The sequence below is a fragment of the Mus musculus genome, chromosome 7 (assembly GCF_000001635.26).
Source record: "Mus musculus strain C57BL/6J chromosome 7, GRCm38.p6 C57BL/6J".
In the NCBI taxonomy this organism is placed as follows: Eukaryota; Metazoa; Chordata; class Mammalia; order Rodentia; family Muridae; genus Mus; species Mus musculus.
In genome coordinates, this window is record NC_000073.6 from 9,816,782 (window position 1) to 9,842,342 (window position 25,561).

The following is a 25,561-nucleotide window of genomic DNA, read 5'->3' on the forward strand; positions in this document are numbered from 1 at the left end:
TCAGAAATATGATTTTTCCCTGATCTTTTGGGTAGAATTTCTCTCTGGTCGCATAAAAATGATATAAATCTTGGGTACAAAAATACATCCAAGGATCCCTGCACTGGATGCCAAGATGGAGAAGATCTCCACAGCAACCATGTGTTTGCCCTTGGTGCTATGGTAGACAGGGAGGAAGGTGACCCAGACACTGCAGAACACTAGCATGCTGAAGGTCAAGAACTTGGCTTCATTGAATGTGTCAGGCAGATTCTTGGCCAAGAAAGCCAGAGAGAAGCTTCCAAGTGCCATGCAGGCCAAATATCCCAGGATACAGTAGAATGCAGTATCTGAGCCCTTGTTGCACACAATGATGATGTGGCCATGGAGAGTGTGTTCATCAATATCAACAAAGGGAGGAGAAACTGCTAGCCAGATTGCACACAGAACACATTGGAGTAGGGAACATATAGGAATAATGTAGTTGGGTGTCCCTGATACAAGGAAGTTCCTCAATCTTCTCCCTGGGTCTGTGACTTTGAAAGCCAGAACCACAGTGACTGTTTTGGCCAGAACTGTGGAAACAGCCACAGTGAATACAATTCCAAATGTGATTTGCTGTAAGACACAGATGGCTCTGTTTGGAAGGCCAATGAAGAAAAAGGAGCACAGAAAACAGAACATGAGTGACATGAGTAATAGGTAGCTGAGGCTTCTGTTATTGGCCTTCACAATAGGAGTGTCATGGTGCTTCACAAAGACACAAAGTACCACAGCTGTGAATGCAGAGAAGCAGAAGGCCATTAAGGCAAGTGCCATCCCCAAGGGGTCTTCATAGCTTAGGAAGGTGACACCTTTCTGAATACATTTGTTCTGTTCTGTGTTGGCATATTGGTATTCTGGACAATTCACACATTGATCCATATCTGATTTCCAAAGGAAAGCTTAGTTAGGTCTGCTTCAGAAATTTTATTGTCAAGGTAATTCAAGTAAGGGTAATGAAAGAAGCCTTGCAATGCTGCCTTTGATGCTGATATGTAATGTGAAGGATGCTGTTGCCGAGCATTGATTTCAATTCATAATGTTCATAAAGATTTAAATGAAATAAAACAAAGCAATTTGTTCTTTGTATACTTAACTTCATTGAATCATTTATGATGTTATTTGAAAGGGGTTTGTGGTGTGTGGGCAGGTGAGAGGGGAACCGATCTCTGAGGACCAGCAAAAAGAATATAAACAGGCAACCTCAGGTAATAGGAGGGTGGGTGGACCCACCAAAATGCACCAGAGACTTGGGAGGTCAGAGACCTTAGATGAAATGTACTACAGTAGATAGTGGGAACTTAAAGAGCCCACCTCCAGCGGGAAGACAGGACATCAAGTGAGTGATGGGATTCCCATCCCATAGTCACATCTCCAGCCCATAATTGTTCCTGTCTGAATGCAAGGATGAAATGGAGAGGAGCCTGAGGAAAAGAAAGTCCAATGACAGGCCCAAAGTGGGATCTAGGTCAAGAGGAGGTCTTATTGCCTCACATTTTACTGAGGCCCTGGAGCACTCACAAAAAGCATCTATCATTACTACCCTCCTAAATACAGTTATTTGCACCCAACCAGTGTACAGAAGCAACTAATTCCTGAATTAGGGAAGGCTGAAAGTAGTTGAGGATAAGGTAATCTTACAGGCAGACCAACAGTCTCAGTTAATCTTGACCCCAGAAATCTCTCAAACAATGTACCACCAAACAGACACCATACACCAGCTGGTATGGGTCCCCCAATACAGTAAAGGGCTTCTGGGTTTGTGTTCATTCACAGAAGGTGCACCTAACCCTCAAAGACTGAAGGCCCCAGGGAGTTTAGAAGACAGGTGGTGTGGGGCATTGGTCTATGCACAGACAGGCTGGTCTCCAGTCGAGCTGGGATTCAGTGGTCATAATTTACCTACAGAGAAGGGAAGGAGTTCTATCATGGTCCTGGAACACTGGCTCCTGCCTAAGTTACCTTCCACTACAGCCCCCACAAGAGAAACAAGGCTAGAAGTCATGTAGGCAATATCCCAAGCTTTTGACCTTCAGGCTAAACTCCTCCCCAGTTACCTAGCAACAGAAAAGATAGCATATTTTAAAGGGGTTGTTTGGCCATTCCTTGCCCCCCCCTCCTTTGTTTGCTTGTTCTTATTCTCCTCTCAATCTCTCCCTCTTACTCTCTCTTTTTTTCTACCCCCTTCCTCTCTCCCACATTGTTTCGTTCTCTTGGACTTTGTAAAATAAAGCTCTAAAGGCATAGACAGTCTCTCATCATCAAGGCTGTGCTCACTCTTGCCAGTGTGGGAACCTGACTTCCCTCTTCCCTCACTCCCATAACCCCTGGGCTACAGGGTGTTGCCCCAGGGCCTCCAGGTTGGGCTGCCCCTTGTCCATCCCCTGTTGAGTGAGTCAGAGGCTTGGATGCCCACCCAGAGCTGAATGGAAAGTGTCTGGCAACCCTCCCTAGTCTGCCTGTCCAGGGCATAAGTGGAATTCTAGCTGGACATGGGTCCTCACTCCCCCCTCTTTTCCCAGGCCCCCTTTTAGTTCCTATAAGGTGGTGTGGGGGATGGGGGTTCAACGTGAAGAGTTTGGGTTGGGGAGAAGGTGTGGGATGTGGAGTATTCAGTCGGTGTATGGGGGGATGGGTAATGGAATATGAAATGTAAAAAATAAATAAAAAAGAAGTTATCAGAAAGCTAAGATTTCCTAAGCCATTTTTTTAGTTCTATGTTAACATCAAGTAGATTATTTATTTCAGAGAAGATACATTCATAAACCACAATGTGGTTGGGTATATTTTATAAATACAAAACCCTATACTCACTGTTTTCTGAGATCAGTGACTATTTTATCAATTGATTCCCTATGACACATTGAGATTCTGACTTCTACTGGGAAAAGCTGTATAATAGCTGCTGGAGAATTTACTAGCTCAAACTTGTTGACACAGAAACAACACAAAATTGAACAGGTAGGCTGTATGTATATATGTGCGTTCATGTGAAGGTAGATATTGCATTATTGTATTTAAGTGATTCCTGTCATAAGTCATATAAGAAGGTGGGATATGAGAGGAAATATAATGTTTATGTTTGAATAGTAGAAAATATTAATGAAATAAGCCCTAAGATGTTTCCTCATCTGGCAATAATTAGTCAAAAGTTCTGGTTATTGTTCATGATGTGCACTAATTTTAGCACTGAAGGAAAAATATCTCTGTAGATACTTTGTACTAAAAGTTCCTTCACCTTGATTCCTTCTTCATATGGAAAGCTGAGCACTTTAATTCTTTCCTCACCTTCATTCATATGAGAATCAAGGATGAAATCAGTGTTGTGATACAGAATCAGCAAAATAACAAAGGAATCTTCTGGAAAGGGTGGTAACCCAGATAGGTTGTGTTAAGCAATTATACTCCATTCTGAAATTGTAATCCCCAACTCGGTAACAACATGAACAGTGATTGTAATTGCACTTAATTTACAAGTCATTTCAAAGAATGTTGATGTGCTTCCTTGGTTTTCAGAATTCTCATCTACAACAATGCATTTGTGGACAGATATTATTTGATAAGTTGCCTAAGAGTCTAAGAAGGTGGATTAGATATAAATAGAATATGTTGTTCTACCAGAGAATCTGAGTTCAGATCCCAGTACCCATGACAGATATCTCACAAATAAATATAAATTTAATGACAGCAGTATTATTTGCTCTTATGTGCACCTGTATATGTGTTATCCACTCCACACACTTAAGCAAATAATGCAATAAAATATTTTATGGAATTTTTGTATTAAATTTTGATGTACATATTAATTTTTTTACATCTAATACAATTTTGTATACTTTAAATTTGTTTTCAAGTACAGTATATGTTAAAATGTATGACTTCAAAAGACAACTTAGTAGATTGCTTGGTTTTACTCCATGCATCATGGGAATAAACTCAAACTGTAAGCCTTAGCAACAAATGATTTAACTGTTTAACTGTCTCACAGGCATAATATGTCTTTTAAGAATTTTAATTCATTATGTAGAAGGAAAGGCAAAATATTTGAAAAGGTAACCATAAACTTATTGCATTTTGCCAACCCTAAAAAATTATTTTAATAATGGGTGTAGTATGTAATATAATGAATATGACTCTCATGGTATATTGCAATTGACAGGTCAACTCTTATCCCCTACATCCTGGATTCTTACTACATCTGGGTTTGAACATGGCCCTCTTAATATCGCATACTTAGCATTTTTTCATAAATTTGCAAATACTTTTGTCTTCTATATTAATCTTACAGAGAACATGGATTTTGCACCTAGTCATCTCATGATCTAATCCAGTAGATTAAATATAATATTCAGTTTTTCATGGGCTCTTATATGTACATGGTGTGCATAATCATATTTAGGATAGATAGATTCATGAAATATGAGTAAATCAATACTAACAAAATTAGTGACTAAAATCTAAATGTACATGTAGTTTTATAATAGATTATCTGTTTGGAAAATCTTGTGCAGTATTCCTGCAAATTGCAGTTATATTTTCTAAAGTATTTGTGAAATAAAATCTTCCATGAATTTTCAATGAGTCACTATGTGGGTCAAGGCTCCAGGCATGTTTCTTTGCTTTTGCAACATTTTGTTAAGGATTTTTGTATCTACAAGTAGTAAATTTGATAAGTAATATACTTTATATCTGCAGTTGCCTTTTAGCTGACTTCATTATTCCAGGGTGATGGAAGAGAAATACATATCTTCAGAATATATCAGAGCAGCAAACACTCACTTGTCTCATTAGAAATTTCATTTTCAGGGCAGGGGCTGCAAACAAAACAGCAGGCTGCCATTCCCTCCTTCCATAATCTTCTGAATCCAGGACTACAATCTGCACTGCACACAGAGGATGGCATCTGAGAAAAATTACACACATATTGGTAACGAATTTTAGAAGGTTCTTTTATGTTTTAGATTAGCACTTTAAGATTTCAATAAGCTCATTTCATTCACACAATCTGATTGACATTTATTTGTTTGGTCTTTTTTGTGAGTGTGTTTTGAGGCAGGGTTTCTCTGTGTAGCCCTGGCTGTCCTGGAACTCACTTTGTAGACCAGTCTGGCCTCAAACTCAGAAATCCACCTGCCTCTGCCTCCCAAGTCCTGGGATTAAAGGTGTGTGCCACCACCACCAGGCCCCTGATTGACATTTTACAATGTCCATTATTTAATGGCCAGAACTGAATATTGGAAATGCATTGAAGAAATGTTGCATATTATCTGAGTGTCTAGTAATTTAGGAAAAAGAGCTGATATTGAGCTGTATGTGAAAACTACAGAAGTTGCAACCGGATGTTTTTTAGTTAAGTATTTTCAACTTGGTACTAAGTGCTATGGAAAGAGGAAACTTAATTGAAATATTTTCTCAGCCAACACTAGCCTGTCCTCATATCTTTGAAGCATTTTCTTCTTTGGTAATTGATATAAGAATGCCCATCTTACTGTGGACAGTTGATCCAGTAAGTAGTGTTCTTTTAAGATCTCTTGGAAAAAAAAAAAACAGCCTAAAGTAATGTTGGCAGTTTTTCCACTAATGGGAGAATCAGAAAAATGTTCTGGGAAACTGATATTAAAAGATTTTGCCTTGCCTTATCATAAAGAAAAAAATCTATTCTTTAGTTCTTTTCCTGATATCCACACCCGTCTTTCTATAACTATAAGGCATATGTCAAGTCACACCTTCCTCCTCACTTTCCTTATTATCAAAGTTTAATTAAATCAACAGAGAAGCAAGTTAGTATTTGAAGAAATTTGTAATAGGAAAAAATATATCCTTCAGTCACAGATAACAAATATGACCTCAAATAAATTACTGTTGCAAAGCAAGAGAAAATGTATATAAAAATAGTGGAGTATGCAGACACTGGTTTAATATGGTTGGAGATGATAAATTAATCCGTAGCGACCTTGAATATGGAGTATTCCATGACGTCAAAATGCTCTATAGTGGCTTCACATATTGGAAAAAGCTGGATAAATATTAGATTGTTTAAAGTTAATTGATGATTTGAAGAATTCTTTCTATATTTTTGATATTGTTGAAAAGGGTCTTACACTTTCCCATCAAATATCAGAATATATTTCCCCTGTCCATCATTTTCTTTCTTTCTTTCTTCCTTTCTTCCTTTCTTCCTTCCTTCCTTCCTTCCTTCCTTTCTTTCTTTCTTTCTTTCTTTCTTTCTTTCTTTCTTTCTTTCCTTCTTTCTTGCTTGCTCCCTTGCTCCCTTCCTTCCTTCCTTTCCCTTTCCCTCTTTCCCTCTTTCTTTCCCTCTTTACCTCTTTCTTTCCCTCTTTCACTCTTTCCCTCTTTCACTCTTTCCCTCTTTCCCCTCTTCCCCTCTTTCTTTCTTTCTTTCTTTCTTTCTTTCTTTCTTTCTTTCTTTCCTTCCTCCCTCCCTCCCTCCCTCCTTCCTTCCTTTCCTTCTTTCTTTATTTTTTTTTTTCGAGACAGGGTTTCTCTATATAGCCCTGGCTGTCCTGGAACTTTCTTTGTAAACCAGGCTGGCCTCGAACTCAGTAATCTGCCTGACTCTGCCTCTCAAGTGCTGGAATTAAAGGTATGTGCCAACATGCCTGGCTCCCATCATTTTTTTTAACTGTATATTAACCCTTTGTTATATTTGAAAGACTATTTTGTGTTGGAGTATGGAAAGTCTGCATACTTTTGTACTTTATGATAATTTATATTAAGGTAGTGTCTCCATATCACACATGGCTGTTTTGGACTCACAATATAGGGTAGACTCGGAAGAAACAGACAGAGATTTTCAGATTTTGTCTCTAAAGTGCTTGGATGAAAACATGAATCACAAAAACAACCTGACATTTTTTCTGACTTTCATAGATAAAATTTTCTCTGCATGTATTATAGTATTGTGAATAGTTTTGTGAAATAAAATGTCCTAATATCAATATAGGTTCCTGCTGTTCTATCACTATTTTTGTTTCTTTATCTTTGAATTAATGTTGGAGTTGTCTAAGAGCCATTTCTGAAGGCTTTTGGAAAACAATGTAATTCTATATTTTGTCTTTTATTGCATTTAATGGAACTGCATATATTGAAGTATGCTTGCATCCCTGAAATAAATTCTCCCTTAGAGGAAGGAAACAGGGGGAGGGGGGAAATAGGAGCAGAATCAGGTATGGTAGAAGATGGAAGATGTGTACACAGGTCAGGAAATTGAACAGAGGTGTATAGCAATCAGGGATGGGTTCTTTGGGTAGCAACCAGAGAGTCCCATATGCCAGGAAATCAAGAGAATCCCAGGAACCCACAGGGATGATATTAGCTGAAATATCCTAGAATCGGGAGGAAGAATCTGTTGATACCATAACCAGAGGTTATACATGCCCCCCCGCCCCCAGTTGAGGAATAGGGCCACCCACACATCCACAAAATTTTAACCCAGAATTGTTCCTGTCTAATGGAAATAATACGGATGCTCACATTCAACCAATGAACTGAGTACAGGGACCCCAATGGAGGTGTTAGGGGAAGGACTGAAGGAGTTAAAGTTTCCTATCTGGCAACAATTGGAGGGGAGTCCTTTGGTTCTGTGAAGGCTTGATGCCCCAGTGTAGAGGGATGCTTAGGTGCTGAGGAAGGAGTGGGTAGTTGGGTGGGAGAGCATCCTCAAAGAAACAGGGTAAGGGGGGATGGTATAGTGGCTTTGTGGAAGGGAAACAGGGTAAAGGAGTAACATTTGAAATGTAAATAAATTAAATCTCCTATTTAAAAAATTGAAAAAAGCCACAAATAGCAAAATCACAATAAAAATGGGAGTATAATTCATGGGTAGCTTTTAGCCTAACACATACTAGGTTCAATCTTCAACTCTAAGAATATAATAAACAACAGTAAAATAAGAGCAGGTATTTTTTTATTTTTTATTTTTATTTTTTTGTAAAGGCTTTATATGTCTTACTTTTATTAAGTCAAAGGCAGCTGGGCAGTGGTGGCACACACCTTTAATCCCAGCACTTGGCAGGCAAAGGCAGGCAGATTTTTGATTTTGAGGCCATCATGGTCTACAGAATGAGTTCCATGACAGCCTGATAATAAATATAGTTTTTTGTTTTGTTTTGTTTTGATTTTTCTGTTTTTGATTTTTTTTTTGGCTTTAGTCTGTTTTATACCAGTTGAATGTTAGGAATATGATTGCAAATTTTCCCCATAAAAGCCGTACTACATATCAGGCCCTATTCAAGGCACAAAGGTAAAAAATAATAAATTTGTGTGTGTGTGTGTGTGTGTGTGTGTGTGTGTGTGTGTGTATACATATATATATATATATACATATATTTAATATTATATAAACTTGTATTAAAGTATACTGCGATTAATGATACTTATATTTTCATGCATTGCGCCACATAGATACATATGAGGAGTATCTAACACTCATTTATTGCCATGTAGTGCTTCCTAAATATTTTATAAGTAGCACAGCTCCAAAAATAACAATTTTCAGAGTGAATGATAAAGAGTTGACAAAAATCCAAAGTAGAAAAAAAGAATGAGCAAGCCAGGATTATCAGCAGTTGTGGAGGTGTATTAACTCTGATTAGTTTGCAAGCAACGCTGAGAATTAGTCTCATCCCACAAACCTCAAGAAATCCTGTCTACAATAGATTGAATAGACAAGTGGAATCAATGAGTTGGTCTCATTTGGGCTCAAATATCAATGTGATTATATTTTCACATTGTCCTGAGTACATTCAGTTTATATAAGATTAATTTCGAGGTAGGAGAACAGGGCATTTGTGAGTCACAAAAATTTTCCTACTGTCCCTTGTATTTGGTAATTATGCTATGGTTAATCAGTGATAAAAGAAGGTACCAACAGTGTTTGACTACCAGATTTTTATGTTTTGGCTGGCTTTGAAAAGGACAGTCTATTTCAGGGTGTTTGTGTAGAATTCCCATTTATATATAACATCACTTTGTCCAAGGAATTCCTTTTGCAGTTTGACATTAATAGTTTATAGGTGCTTCTTCTTATGTTTGTTCACATGCAAATGTGGAATAAATAATTTATATCAGTAGTTCCAGATGTTCTGATTGTCAAATTGACAGTTAGAATTATATTTTCAAAATAAAATATTCTTAGTACTAAACTGGGAATAACTGTCACTCAATTGTCTATCACTAACTCATGCTTCATTCACTACTATTCGTATGAGGTATGAAATAGTATTTCGTGGTCTTTTCATCTAGCTCAATTTCATATGTCTAGGTACCAGAATGTGTTATGAAAATTTTGTTCTATTATGATGGATTAGATTTGTTTAAACTTGTTGTATTTTATTATTCTCTCATAGAATCCTGTCATTTTCTAATGAGTGACATAAAGAGGATCTGATAATAAGGAAAGGAAATAGGCATATTAACTATGATATATTTGCCAGTAAAACTGACAATTGTTCATATCCCAATAGAAGGAATGGAAACTGTAATTAGGATATATTATGTGAGAAATACAAGTTATTTTCAATCAATAAAACAATTAAAATTTTAAAAAATCTCCCTGTTCTCAGAGAATGATCTTTCTGTTGTGTGTGGTGTTCTTTTGGTAGGTGTTTTTGTAAAGAATTATTCCACACATATCCATCAAATATATTGTTTTTGAATTACCTTTTTCCCTCTTATTAAACATTATACTGTTTTCCTCCATTTTTTAATAAAGAAAAGTTCTCCTCTTGTATATGAATGTGTCTTCCTACCCTCTGCAGGCAACTTAGGAATGTCTTAAAAAAATCCAGTTTTGTTGTCTTTGATTTCATTTAGAGAATGTTAACAAAAAAGTTCAATTATAACTGAAAATTATTTGATGATTTTGTCTGGTTGCTGTTATTGCTGTACTTGAGGTGTGTTAATAACCTTTATTTTTTCTGTTGTTCTAGTGCTGTCTATAGGTTCCTTTGACCTTGTGGTCATCTTATGTAAAAGAGTGAATGGAATCTTTAAATTTACTAAAAAGTCTTGTTTCTATGAATATGATTTTCTGTAATTGTGTTCATTAGTGAATGTGTTGAATGTCCTTTTATTATATGGTAAACACTTTTGGATATAATGACAAGGGATAGCAATTATGACTACTGGTGTTTCATAACTGTAACATTAGCCTATTTCATACCAATACCTGTTCCAGTAGTTTAAGGTAAGGGAGGAAATTACTGTTTCATTAGAGCAATTATGTGAAGAAAAATTTGTTTAATTTAAAGGAAAGAATATCAAACTGGTGAAAAACAGGTTTTTTTCATTTATTAAATTTCAAAAAATGGTTCTGGTATGACAAAGGTATATTTTATGCATGTTTGAAATCTTCAAATAATTGGTAAAAATGTGAAAACTGAAAAATGAAATATCATACAGGAGACTAGAAATTGGTTCCTTATGTGACTAAATTGTTCATTTCAATGTGTTGCCGTGTATTCATCTGACACTGTTTACTGCTCTGTATTATAAACCAGTAAGCTAGCACACACTTACCTTTCTTCTTCCTGTGGCCAACTCAATCATGTCTACATATAAGTGAGAGTGTCGACCATGTGGTAAATATGGGCTGAACTTTCCTAACTTCATCTTAATCCCAAGGTGTTGTGAGAGATTCCCAAAGTGAATAATATCATATTCATCCTGCATTATTACTCTTTGCTTCATAAACACTTTGTCCCCAAGAGGATTAGTGAAGCAGGTCCTTCTTAGAAAGGAGTTTACCTAAAATACAAGCATTGCACTATAATGTATGTATCATTCCTTCAAGTCATAAAATTCATTCTGATTTCATAGCAAAGGCAAATGTATTTAAAGAAAGAAAGGAAGAGAGGAATTACAACAAATGCAATTGCATAAATGAAATTATCAGAATATTACAAGAATTTCAGTTTTCTCAGTGAAGAATTCCAAACACAGTGAAAAATGCAGATCCAAACACAGGTATGCAACACACACACACACACACACACACACAAACACACACACACACACACACACACACACACACACCAAACACACGCACACAAACACACGAATATACACACAGACACCTAGAGTGGCTCACATCTTTTCCATGTCACACATATAATACATCTATACATTCATTTACAAACAAATATACGTACATGTTGACACACATATGTAAATATTCATTCACATAAGTGACAATCATATCCACTCAAATAAAAAGACAGATATGAAATCACACAAAATAATACACTGGCACACATACAACTACACATACAGACATACAGACATACACACACACACTCACACAAACACACACACACACACACACACAAACACACACACAGAGAGAGAGAGAGAGAGAGAGAGAGAGGGAGGGAGGCTGACAGCAAAACACGGGGAGTGGTATAAATATATAAGGAACAGCCATGAATAATATTGACACACAGAGAGTTTTATATTCACACCTAAAGACAAAAAGGAAGGCAAAGGCCTTGCCAAGTACAAAGAAATAGGCAGACACATACATAGTAAAGCAGGTACAAATCCATATAAGTACTTATAAACACTTACAAAATACATACATTGTACACAATGAAACCTACTCTATCAAAACCCCAAAGAAACATACACACATATATAAACAAACACTTATAGAAAGAAATTCCTACATAGAAATAATTGTTGCTCAATTCCACTTTCATACAGAGAGATAAACATATATGTTGAAAGTAACACAAATATGAATGCAGATACACAGAAAGAGTAGAAAATATACATATACTCAGTGAGAAGCATACATTCACACATATAAACATATTTCTACAGACAGAAATGAATACCAACACTATTTCTTGTTTAGTTACTCTCAGAAAACCCAGAATGTTCTCCAGAGCCTACACTCTTTGCAGAATCACTGGATTACACTAATGAAAATAATTCCTCCAAATGATTTCCATATAATTGACAAATATAAATAAAAACTCATCTTCTAATCATGGAGAAATTTAATGAGGAAAGACTTTTTATATCCAATATTAGAAGGGGCATGCTAATAGATATTTGTTTGCTCTGTATAAAACCAAACATTTTCATTGCTAATCTGTGATTTCTTTTTTCAATCACATTCATAACAATCTATAGATTTGCTTTTGTTAAGGTAAAATGTTCGGGAAACCTATCTATTTTGGAAAATATTTCTTATTTCTTTATGTCTGGGCATCTGAAAGACTCTAAACAACTATGCAATTGAAGATACCAAACCTCGGCCAATAGAAGAAACTTTTACCTTCAAGCAGTGAGAACTGGCTCCTTTTCCATTGCCTATTGCCTGATTATCAGCCTGTTGCAGATTCATCTCATGGAGGGCATGGGCTATGGCATGCACAGCATTGTATATGTTATGACTATTCTCACTAAAGGTCATGTCAAACTTCTGTTCCATTAGCCAATCAAATGAGGCATCAGATGAATTGTTCTTCAGTATTTTACAATTGGATGCTGAGCTTACATAGTTAAAATAGTTCCACTCTGGCATTACTAAATATAAATCTGTGTTTCTGACATGGAACCATGTCTGTACAAACTTTTTAAAGCCAGAAATCTCACCATGGTGGGGTAGAAAAGTAAGTGATCCATAGAATGTGCCATGACTTATGTCTGTCTTCCTGGTAGGGAAATTCAATTGTTTTGTGGTGATCCATATTCTCTGTAAAATGGGAGGTTCCCACATTCTGAAGATCAAATAAATGAAATTGCGTGTTTCTCCATAAATGATAATAACATTTGTGGATGACATCACAATTTGGTTGTAGTCCATTTCAGTTTTATGTGGAAATGAAGTATCATCAACAGAGATCATTTTCACAAAGGCAAAGCAAATTTCCTTGTTTTCACTCTGTTTCTTCAACTCTAAAAGAAATTGGTTTCCTTGATCGTCATCTGGGATGACAAGGCCAATCCAGTTCCATTTCAAATAAAGTATGAAGGAGACCATTGCCAATGCTAGAGATGTGTCCTTTGGGGCCATCTGATAGAGATAGGGATATTGTTCATCATCACTGAAGATAGAATAGAAAGGTCCATAGGTAAGCTGAAGGATCTAAAACACAGAGAGCAGCATGAGGTGTGGTGCATGTAAAAACACTTGTAATCATATTTACCTGCAAACAGTTGATTACCTGTGACTTTTTCTCTCTGATTCAAATGAGCAAACGTGGAAGCCTGGCACATCCAGTTCTGATGGGAACAGCAAGCATAGCTGTTTGACAAAGATGTTACAAATGTATTCAGATGTTATAATGACTGCCTTTCTGTCTTTCAGTTTTAGTCTTGATATCTCTGTTTCAAATGTTTGAAGGGATTTTTATACTTTTACAATTTGGGGATATTTGATTAATATTTATTAAAAAGACTTTCATGCCATAATCCATAAAACTACTAAAATGAAGAGTAGAGTCCTGTACATAATACTGATACAGCATTTGGAAGAGATATTTTTATATTGTCCTACTTGAAAGTAATATTGTACACTAGATGTTGTGACTCACATAAAGCTGCCAAGATCTTCTTTTTAGGTTTTGTTCTGAATTACTCTGGCAATGTCTGCCTCTGTGCCTCCCCAGGAAACAGACAATAAGATCAAAGTATTTGTAAAAATGTAAACTAGATTTTGCAGCCTAAAAGTGTTAGCAGCAAATTGGATTAGAAAAACTGTTCTTAATATATACCCAGGTAATTCTGGTGCAAAATAATTGGGATTCATAAGTTGTACATCCTGAGGAAAATATATAGAAATGAAGTTAGATTGAATGGTATTTTGTCCACTTTAAAAAGCGATTATAAAATGAGTTGGGTAGAGTACCTTCTACTTCTATTTTATGAAATAGTTTGTGCAGAACTGGAATTAGATCTTCTTTGAAGGTCTGATAGAACTCTGCACTAAACCTGTCTGGTCCTGGGCTTTTTTTGGCTGGGAGACTATCAATAACTGCTTCCATTTCTTTAGGGGATATGGGACTGTTTAGATGGTCAACTTGATCCTGATTCAACTTTGGTACCTGGTATCTGTCCAGAAATTTGTCCATTTCGTCCAGGTTTTCCAGTTTTGTTGAGTATAGCCTTTTGTAGAAGGATCTGATGGTGTTTTGGATTTCTTCAGGATCTGTTGTTATGTCTCCCTTTTCATTTCTGATTTTGTTAATTAGGATTTTGTCCCTGTGCCCTCTAGTGAGTCTAGCTAAGGGTTTATCTATCTTGTTGATTTTCTCAAAGAACCAACTCCTCGTTTGGTTAATTCTTTGAATAGTTCTTCTTGTTTCCACTTGGTTGATTTCACCCCTGAGTTTGATTATTTCCTGCCTTCTACTCCTCTTGGGTGAATTTGCTTCACAACCACTCTGGAAATCAGTCTGGCGGTTCCTCGGAAATTTGGACATAGTACTACCGGAGGATCCAGCAATACCTATGCTGGGCATATATCCAGAAGATGCCCCAACTGGTAAGAAGGACATATGCTCCACTATGTTCATAGCAGCCTTATTTATAATAGCCAGAAGCTGGAAAGAACCTAGATGCCCCTCAACAGAGGAATGGATAAAGAAAATGTGGTACATCTACACAATGGAGTACTACTCAGCTATTAAAAAGAATGAATTTATGAAATTCCTAGCCAGAGAGCTAGGAGAAAAAACCCAAGGAGCTAAAGGGATCTGCAACCCTATAGGTGGAACAACATTATGAACTAACCAGTACCTCGGAGCTCTTGACTCTAGCTGCATATGTATCAAAAGATGGCCTAGTTGGCCATCACTGGAAAGAGAGGCCCATTGGACACGCAAACTTTATATGCCCCAGTACAGGGGAACGCCAGGGCCAAAAAGGGTGAGTGGGTGGGTAGGGGAGTGGGGGTGGGTGGGTATGGGGGACTTTTGGTATAGCATTGGAAATGTAAATGAGCTAAATACCTAATTAAAAAATGGAATAAATAAATAAATAAATAAAATATAACTTCAAAAAAAAGCGATTATAATGATTTAAACATCTTCATGTGGAAAAATACGGAACAACGAGGACACACTGAGAAGACCAAACCTACGGATAATAGGAGTAGATGAGAATGAAGATTTTCAACTTAAGGGACCAGCAAATATCTCCAACAAAATAATAGAGGAAAACTTCCCAAACCTAAAGAAAGAGAATCCCATGAACCTGCAGGAAGCCTACTGGACTGGACCAGAAAAGAAATTCCATTGACATATAATAATCAGAACAACAAATGCACTAAATAAAGATAGAATATTAAAATCAGTCAGCGAAAAAGGTCAAGTAACAAATAAAGGCAGGCCTATCAGAATTACACCAGACTTTTCACCAGAGACTATGAAAGCCAGAAGATCCTGGACAGATGTTATACAGACACTAAGAGAACACAAATGCCAGCCCAGGCTACTATATCCAGCCAAACTCTCAATTACCATAGATGGAGAAACCAAAGCATTCCAAGGCAAAACCAAATTCACACATAACCATTCCACGAATCCAGCCCTTCAAAGGATAATATCAGAGGAAAAGCAATACAAGGACAGAAACCACACCCTAGAAAAAGCAAGAAAGTAATCCCTCAACAAACCAAAAAGAAGACAGTCACATGAACAGAATGCCAACTCTAAAACCAAAAATAATAGGAAGCAACAATTACTTTTCCTTAATATCTCTTAATATCAATGGATTCAATTCCCCAATAAAAAGACATAGACTAACAGTCTGGCTACAAAAACAGGACCCAACATTCTGCTGCTTACAGGAAACCCATCTCAGGGAAAAAAGACAGATACTACCTCAGAGTAAAAGGCTGGAAAACAATTTTTCAAGCAAATGGTCTGAAGAAACAAGCTGGAGTAGCCATTCTAATATCGAATAAAATTGAATTCCAAACTAAAGTTATCAAAAAAGACAAGGAGGGACACTTCATATTCATCAAAGTTAAAATTCTTCAAGGAGAACTCTCAATTCTGTATATCTATGCTCCAAATGTAAGGGCAGCCACTTTCATTAAATTAACTTTAGTAAATCTCAAAGCACACATTGCAACTCATACAATAATAGTGGGAGACTTCAACACACCACTTTCATCAATGGACACATCGTGGACACAGAAACTAAACAGGGACATAGTCAAACTAACAGAATTTATGAAAAAAATGGACTTAACAGATATCTACAGATCATTTAATCCTAAAACAAAAGGATATACATTCTTCTCAGCACCTCATGGTACCTTCTCCAAAATTGACCATATAACTGGTCACAAAACAGGCCTCAACAGATACAAAAATATTGAAATTGTCCCGTGCATCCTATCAGACCACAATGGACTAAGGCTGTACTTCAGTAACAACATAAATATTGGAAAGCCAAAATTCACGTGGAAAATGAACAACACTCTTCTCAGCGATACCTTGGTCAAGGAAGGAATAAAGAAAGAAATTAAAGACTTCTTAGAGTTTAATTAAAATGAAGCCACAACATAACCATACTTTTAGGACACAATGAAAGCATTTGAAGGAGGGAAACTCATAGCTCTGAGTGCCTCCAAAAAGAAACTGGAGAGAGCACACACTAGCAGCGTGACAACACACCTAAAAGCTCTAGAAAAAAGGAAGCAAATTCACCCAAGTGGACAAGATGGCAGAAAATAATCAAGCTCAGGGGCAAAATCAACCAAATGGAAACAAGAACTATTTAAAGAATCAACCAAATGAGGAGCTGGTTCTTTGAGAAAATCCACAAGAATGATATACCCTTATCCAGACTCACTAGAGGGCACAGGAACTGCATCCTAATTAACAAATTCAGAAAGGAAAAGGGAGACATAACAACTGATCCTGAAGAAATCCAAAACACCATCAGATCCTTCTACAAAATGCTATACTCAAGAAAACTGGAAAACCTGGATGAAATGGACAAGTTTCTAGACAGATATCAGGTACTAAAGTTAAACCAGGATCAAGTCAAAGATCTAAACATTCCCATATCCCCTAAAGAAATAGAAGCAGTCATTAATAGTCTCCCAACCAAAAAAAAGCCCAGGACCTTATGAGTTTAGTGCAGAGTTCTATCAGACCTTCAAAGAAGACCTCATTCCAGTTCTGCAAAACTATTCCACAAAATAGAAGTAGAAGGTACTCTACCAAACTCATTTGATGAATCCACAATTACTCTGATACTTAAACCACAGAAAGATCCAACAAAGGTAGAGATCTTCAGACCAATTTCCCTTATGAATATCGATGCAAAAATACTCAATAAAATTCTCGCTCAACAAATCCAAGAACACATGAAAACAATCATCCATCCTGACCAAGTAGGTTTCATTCCAGGGATGCAGGGATGGTTTAATATATGGAAATCCATCAATGTAATCTATTAGATAAACAAACTCAAAGACAACAACCACATCATCATCTCCTTAGATGAGGAGAAAGCATTTACAAAACACAACACCGATTCATGATAAAAGTCTTGGAAAGATTAGGAATTCAAGGCCCATACCTAAACAAGATAAAAGCAATCTACAGCAAACCAATAGCCAACAGATAAGTAAATGGTGAGAAGCTGGAAGCAATCCCACTAAAATCAGGGACAAGACAAGGCTTCCCACTTTCTCTCTACCTATTCAACATTGTACTTGATGTCCTAGCCGGAGCAATTTGACAACAAAAGGAGATCAAGGGGATACAAATTGGAAAAGAAGTTAAATTATCACTTTTTGCAGATGATATGATAATATATATAAGTGACACTAAAAATTTCACCATAGAACTCCTAAACCTGATAAATAGCTTCAGTGAAGGAGCTGGATATAAAATTAACTCAAACAAGTCAATGGCCTTTCTCTACACAAAGAATAAACAGGCTGAGAAAGAAATTAGGGAAACCACACCCTTCTCAATTGTCACAAATAATATAAAATACCTTGGCATGACTCTAACTAAGGAAATGAAAGATATGTATGATAAGAACTTTAAGTCTCTGATGAAAGAAATTAAAGAAGGTCTCAGAAGAAGGAAAGTTCTCCCATCTCATGGATTACCTAGCTCAACATTGTAAAAATGGCTATCTTGCCAAAAGCAATCTACAGATTCAGTGCAATCCCCATCAAAATTCCAACTCAATTCTTCAAGGAATTTGAAAGAGCAATTTGTAAATTCATCTGGAAAAGCAAAAAACCTAGGATATCAAAAACTCTTCTCAAGGATAAAAGAACCTCTGGTGGAATCACCATGCCTGACCTAAAGCTGTACTACAGAGCAATTGTGATAAAAACTGCATGGTACTGTTATAGTGACAGACAAGTAGAGCAATGGAATAGAATTGGAGACCCAGAAATGAACCCACACACCTATGGTCACTTGATTTTCGACAAGGGACGTAAAACCATCCAGTGGAAAAAAGACAGCATTTTCACCAAATGGTGCTGGCACAACTGGTGGTTATTATGTAGAAGAATGCGAATTGATCCATTCCTATCTCCTTGTACTAAGGTCAAATCTAAGTGGATCTAGGAGCTCCACATAAAACCAGAGACACTGAAACTTATAGAGGAGAAAGTGGTGAAAAGCCTCGAAGATATGGGCACAGGGGAAAACTTCCTAAATAGAAAACAATGGCTTGTTCTGTAAGATCGAGAATTGACTAATGGGACCTCAGGAAACTGCAAAGCTTCTGTAAGGTAAAACACACCGTCAATAAGACAAAAAGGCCACCAACAGACTGGAAAAGAATCTTTACCTATCTTATATCAGATAGGGGACTAATATCCAATATATATAAAGAACTCAAGAAGGTGGTCTCCAGAAGATCACATAACCCCATTAAAAAATGGGGCTCAGAGCTAAATAAAGTATTCTCACTTGAGGAATACCGAATGGATGAGAAACACCAAAAAAATGTTAAACATCCTTAATCATCAGGGAAATGCAAATCAAAACAACCCTGAGATTCCATCTCACACCAGTCAGAATGGCTAAGGTCAAAAATTGATGTTACAGCAGATGCTGGCGTGGATGTGGAGAAAGAGGAACACTCCTCCATTGTTGGTGGGATTGCAGGCTTGTACAACCACTCTGGAAATCAGTCTGTTGGTTCCTCAGAACATTCGACATGGTACTACCGGAGGATCCCACAATACCTCTCCTGGGTATATATCCAGAAGATGTTCCAACTAGTAAGAAAGACACAAGCTCCACTATATTCATAGCAGCCTTATTTATAATAGCCAAAAACTGGAAAGAACCCAGATGTCCCTCAAAAGAGGATTGGATACAGAAAATGTGGTACATTTACACAATAGAGTAATACACAGCTATTAAAAAGAATGAATTTATGAAATTATTAGGCAAATGGTTGGACTGGTAGGGCATTATCTTGATTTAGGCAACCCAATCACAAAAGAACTCAAATGATATGTACTCACTGATAAGTGGATATTAGCCCAGAAACTTAGAATACCCAAGAAATAAGTTACAATTTGCAAAACACATGAAACTGAAGAAGTATGAAGACCAAAATATGGACAGTTTGCCCCTTCTTAGAATTGGGAACAAAACACCCATTGAAGGAGTTACAGAGATAAAGTTTGGAGCAGAGACAAAAGAACAGACCATCTAGAGACTGCCATATCCATGATCCGTCCCATAATTAGCCTCCAAATGCTGACACCATTGCATACACTAGCAAGATTTTGCTGAAAGGACCCTGATATAGCTGTCTCTTGTGAAACTATGCAGGGACCTAGCAAATACATAATTGGATGGTCAGAGTCAGCTATTGGATGGATCATAGGACCCCCAATGGAGGAGCTAGAGAAAGCACCCAAGGAGCTAAAGTGATCTGCAACCCTATAGGTTGAGCAACATTATGAACTAACCAATACCCCGGAGCTCTTGTCTCTAGCTGCACATGTATCAAAATATGGCCTAGTAGGCCATCAATGGAAAGAGAGGCCCATTGGACTTGCAAACTTTATATGCTCCAGAACAGGGGAATGCCAGGGCCAAAAAGTGGTAATGGGTGAATAGGGGACTTTTGGGATAGCATTGGAAATGTAAATGAGGAAAATACCTAATAAAAAAAGAAAGAAAGAAATTAAGGATCATACCAAAAAAAAGTGTCTTATAATGATGCAAAATTTTTCATATGGAAAAATATGGAAGAACAAGGTATTGGAACCCCATAACTCCTCTTTCTTAGAAAAGTTCACTTGTGAAGTTCTAATCTTGTATCTTACGGTGTGGAAGCAAAAGAAAAAAAAACAAGATGAAACATAGCAATAAATTCTACAAGGTTTATAATAATATTATATACTGATAATAATATAATAATTTAAATTAATTACTTTAATAATGTCATCATATTATTAAAGAAAATGACTTATTAAAGGTATAGCACTATGGGTGTGAAATTTTTGCCAGCGATCTAATGTCAATTTAAATTCTGACTTTTAATAGTTCGACATACAATCACAGGTAGTCAAATGACTAACTCCACAGACCGGTTTGGAGCTTTTCATCCTTTCTAGTACTACTGAAATGTAATGAGTTGCCAGATTAAGAATGGTATTTTATGCCTTTACAAAAAAAATACTCCAGATAGTTAAAAGGTAAGTTATAGAGAAAATGTTGTTAAAATTTATTTCTGTTCCATCACAGTTTATCTCTGATGACTAAACTTATAACGTGACCATAATTCTGTTATTTCATAGTTTACCAATGATAATTTAATCTTATGACCAAGATGAAGATAACTCCTATCTGGGGACAGAAATAATAAGCTCTAAGTTTTGGAACAGCATGAACCAATCTCTGCTTGCTGATTTTGGTATAAATAATGAAGCATTCTGACTGACAGTCAGTCAAGGCTGTAAGATTCTCTCTTCCATCATGCCAGACTCAATTCTCCATGGCCTCTTCTATTCCTCCGTGCTGGTATTTGTCAACTTCTGGTGGTAGCCTCTAGCAGAAGTCCTATCATGTTTCTAAATAGTAAGTATCCTGGAACTACCTAGATTGACATAAGCATAAGTCCAACCACATCCATTAACTTTCTTAATAGCTATCAAAGTCCCCCCAAAATACATGATGTTAAGAATTCCTGGCCAATGATAACTCACACGCAGAGATAAGAAGCTGTCCAGGTACATCCAGAAACTTAAAGATACATCCCACTTGGGTCCTGAAAGCTGAAATGAACACATAGTCTCTTCATTACAGAAATAATTAGGAATAGGGCTTTGTTTTTTTTTATGAAATAAATATGGTGTAGGTGTTACAGTTTTTCCATCACAAAGGCCCAAAGTGTATCTTATAATCAAAGACATATTTGGTAAAAGATCAGGATTTCTGTTGATTTCATCCATTGCAAACACCAATGCCAAAGCATATTTGTGGTTTTTAGTTGTTTTTCTGTAAAAGAATACAGTGTTTATTATGGACAGATGATTATACATGAGCATTTGTACTCAATAGAAGCACTACACTATACTGGAAGTTTCTGCATCTGACATCTAAAGACGGGAACAAATGGCTTTTGTTATAAGATTGGATTGACAGATGGACCTGGAAAATAGAAAGCACTTTAAAAATTTATGACAGTGTTGGTCCCATAATTAAGAGATGGTATTGACCTCATCCACAGAGATAATTTCCATTTTTGTTTTTGAGTGCTTGATCAGAAGGAAAAGAGATAACCACAGATATTGACAAAACAGTAATTCTGATCATGTCTTCATTTTGAAATTATTGAGCAATAAATGTATTTGTTATTAGAGCCACTGAGTTCATGATATTTTCTCGTGAAATTAACTGAATTGGTTAAGGAAATGAAACCATAGCCAGGAGTGGTGTCATTCTCCTTTAATCCCGGCACTTGGGATGCAGAAGCAGGTGGATTTCTGAGTTTGAGGCCAGCCTGGTCTACAAAGTGAGTTCCCGGAGAGCCAGAGCTATACAGAGAAACCCTATCTCAAAAAAAAAAAAAGAAAGAAAAGAAAAAGAAAATAGAAAAAAGTAAGAAAGAACGAAAGAAAGAGAGAAGGAAAGAAAAAAAGGAAGAAAGAAAGAGAGAAATAAATAAATAAATAAATAAATATATAAATAAATGAAACCATGATTTATTAATGCATAACGGTCTCTCTCTTCAGCAACATTTGATTCCTGTACTTATAATCATTTACAATTAGAGGTCAAAATTCTTGACACATCCCTTCATATCTATCCTCATGCTGTTATTTTTTCAATCTTTTATTGAAATAAAATATTTTCTAAAGTTTTATTTTTAATTAAATTCAAATATCAAAAATGAATTTGGTAATTGATACATGTCAATATATAAGTTTGTATGTATTTGAGCAAGGACTATTTAGGTTATAAGATTGCAATACATCCAAATGTTCTATAAGATACTTTCCTGTAGACTATCCTCAATTCAAATGCACAGATATGCAGCAGTGACAGGTGTTTAGTGCAGAGATTAAGGGCTTGTCCCACCACTAATGTATCATTCTCCTACTTCCTAATTGCAAAGAAATGTGATATATTCACTCTGGGTATTTTATTCATTATAAATTAATTTCTAGGAAACATCTTTGACAACCTTTGTCATTACACTAAAACAGTACTAGTATCCTACTGAGAACTAGGAAAATAAGGAAATATCCGTGATATTTGTATATGCCAGTATTATATGCTTATAATATAGAAGAGCTTTTTTGTGTAAATTTATATGATATATTCATTGTATTTGTAAAAAAAAAAAAGTGGACCACTAGACCATGGGAATGGAATAATACCACATTGGTTTCATTTATGTTTATGAAAAAAATAGTATCTCCTGTTTTATCCTTGTCATTTCATATAATTTTATCAATGAACAATATATGTACACCTACATATTTAATGATTAGAGTGAAGTAAATACAGTCTTTCACTAAAAATTATACAACTCTTGTGTTTTCATTCTATACCCTATAAAATAGGTCATTTTATTATTCTTTACTACCTCACACACACACACATACACACACACAAATCTCAATTAATGTTTTACTAATATACAAAATAAATTTGAGAGTAGAAGTTGTGCAATGCTCAAACTACTACCTATAACTGAAATTTAGGAAACATCAGTTACTTAAGATGTCTGTGTAGCCTAGTTTTCTAAAGGCTGTGTTTTAAAACAATGATCAGCAATCCACAAAAATTGGTATTGATACCAAGTTGGTAACATATGCACTAATATTTACTAAAATTATTGAAATAAGTCCCACAAGATTTAGATATTTTAAAAGGTCAGAGATTAACCAACTCATACATGAATGGAGAAGACATTTTTCTTAAATAATGACAAAAAACTAATAGAAAGCTCCTGTAACACTGTCCTCAAACATTCCAACTATCCCACAATACAATTGTCACCCATGCCAGTGATAAGTGAAATAAGCAGTCACCACTCTTATTGATAGCCTGCTTATTCAAAGAATGTAATCATATCATTGGATTCCATATGTTCCAAATATGGTTTACTCTAAAGAGAGAGTGCCCAATTGAACTTTGCAAAACATAAAAGCCAGTGAATGTACATAAATAGTGTGAAGTACGAAGCCACAGTGCTCTTGGACTTTATCTTTTAAAATACTTCGAAGTCTTGACCCCTAATGAGCAAAATATTCCTTGCTCATATACATACAAAGGCATTCATATGAAATAGGAATTTCTGAGTCCAGGTATCTTCTCTTTCCAAAACTGATGAAGGTTTAGAAGTGAATAAGTGACCACATACAATGACTTTGAGACAGTAAGCTTGTATGTATGTACAGTTTTTGACAACTATATGTGCCATGAATATTACTGGAGCAGCAGACTTATGGAAGGACTGTCAGCAGAATTCATGACCATTTATTTACATGTACTTTGGATAAAACATAATGCAATATTAAAGGATCAATTTCAATAAGTCATCTCTGTCTAGAGTGCAATATAAAGTATCAAAAGGAGGGCTTTATGTTAAAGATCAATGTAGATATTCCTTTATTCCAAAGCTTCCAACCTTTATATTAGAAGCCACCTGGAGGAAAAACAAAACCTCCACTGGATTAATTAAATGGAGAAAATTGGATTAAATCTGTAAAAGATTTAAGGTTGTTTTTCAGACTTAGCACCAGGACAGAAGACTCAAGAATTTGCCTAATCTTCATCCTCAAAGCACTGAAGAAATATTGATGTTCTCATTTCAATTTAAAATACAAATTTACTTACAGAACATTAAGAGTCTTGTTGAAATAATCTTTTTCAGTGGGTGTCTGAACTGCTGCCAGGATGAAAGTACAAGATAATCCCAAATATTCATCCGTTATTTCATCCAAATTTATTCTCCAAAAGCACCTGGGATCAATGAAATTGGCCATGAGAAGTGTAATATTAAGGAGGAAGAAGACTCCCATGAAAATGAACATATTTTTCCTGCCTTAAACTTGGGCAGTGCGGATTTTGAAGTGCCATGCATATCAGCACATCAGATTTCTACCAGCTTTTATTTCTTTGTGCAAAGGTGAGGTTTATTGCATATTCATGACTCATTTTATTTTCAGGTTTCTCCTGAGCCCTGGAAGAAACTTAAATACTTTCTTCTGCAACTGGTGTCCACAGCCCATGTAATAAACACATGTAGGTAAATACTTAGGAGGATAATTCATACTCAGTCTCCATGATATCATTCATGTTTGTGAATCTGTGGAAGGAAGCCCCTGTGTTCAAATTTAGTCCTTGAAAAGTTTCAACAATCTGATTATGTGAACACAGTTAGAAATGATGTCAGTGGATTGTATCACATTATTCACAGTGAGACATCCAGTAATATCAAAACTGGAGCTACTGAGGACATACAGTATACTTTATTACACAGTCCAAGTCAGGGAAACACAGACTCATGTTTATAGTCACTGGGATCCAAAGACCATGTAGAGTGTGGACTATGTCACTAAGTGACAGAAATATCTAAACAAGACCTGTGCTTCCATTATCTTGAGAATCTATAAACAGATCAAATCCAAAGTATATGTAATCCAGCTCTATCTGAAATCATACATTTCTTCACATATCCACCGTTAATTTACATGGTAAAGATTGAGTTTTAAAGGCTCAACAAGACCCATAAAATATGCGATATTTTGTTCTTTATTTCCAATGAAACGAAAAGTCACTCGACTTTCCAAAAATTAATTATTAATGAAAAAGTCACGTTAATATTTGAGTTCCAAACCATTATGTCCCTCCCACGTGCTCAATTTTTTTCAACTTAATATCCTAGGCTGAGCATCTATTCTACATCATATTTGTTTTCCTACATTGCTTTTTGTCATTTTACATTGAGGTAGTGGCTGTTAAGGAATCTTATTTACAAATAGCTATTAAATATCTTAGAAACAAGTAGTGACTATGACGGGACACTGTGGTTCAATGTGTAAACTTTT

General features: G+C 36.0%; 1 protein-coding gene across 2 annotated transcripts; it reads right to left on the minus strand.

Moving 5' to 3' along the window:
- On the minus strand, positions 1-24,544 carry Vmn2r47 (vomeronasal 2, receptor 47). 2 transcript variants are annotated; one of them, XM_017321897.1, is made up of 6 exons: positions 24,348-24,544; positions 21,206-21,497; positions 12,323-13,135; positions 10,561-10,788; positions 4,801-4,924; positions 1-755 (listed from the first exon to the last, which is right to left on the minus strand). In XM_017321897.1, the coding sequence occupies exons 1-6, from the start codon at positions 24,542-24,544 to the stop codon at positions 1-3; spliced, it is 2,409 nt and encodes an 802-aa protein (XP_017177386.1). The 2 variants fall into 2 exon arrangements, with proteins under 2 accessions (XP_017177386.1, NP_001098621.1); NM_001105151.1 differs by having other exon boundaries at positions 1-905.
- Between the last annotated feature and the right edge of the window lie 1,017 nt (positions 24,545-25,561).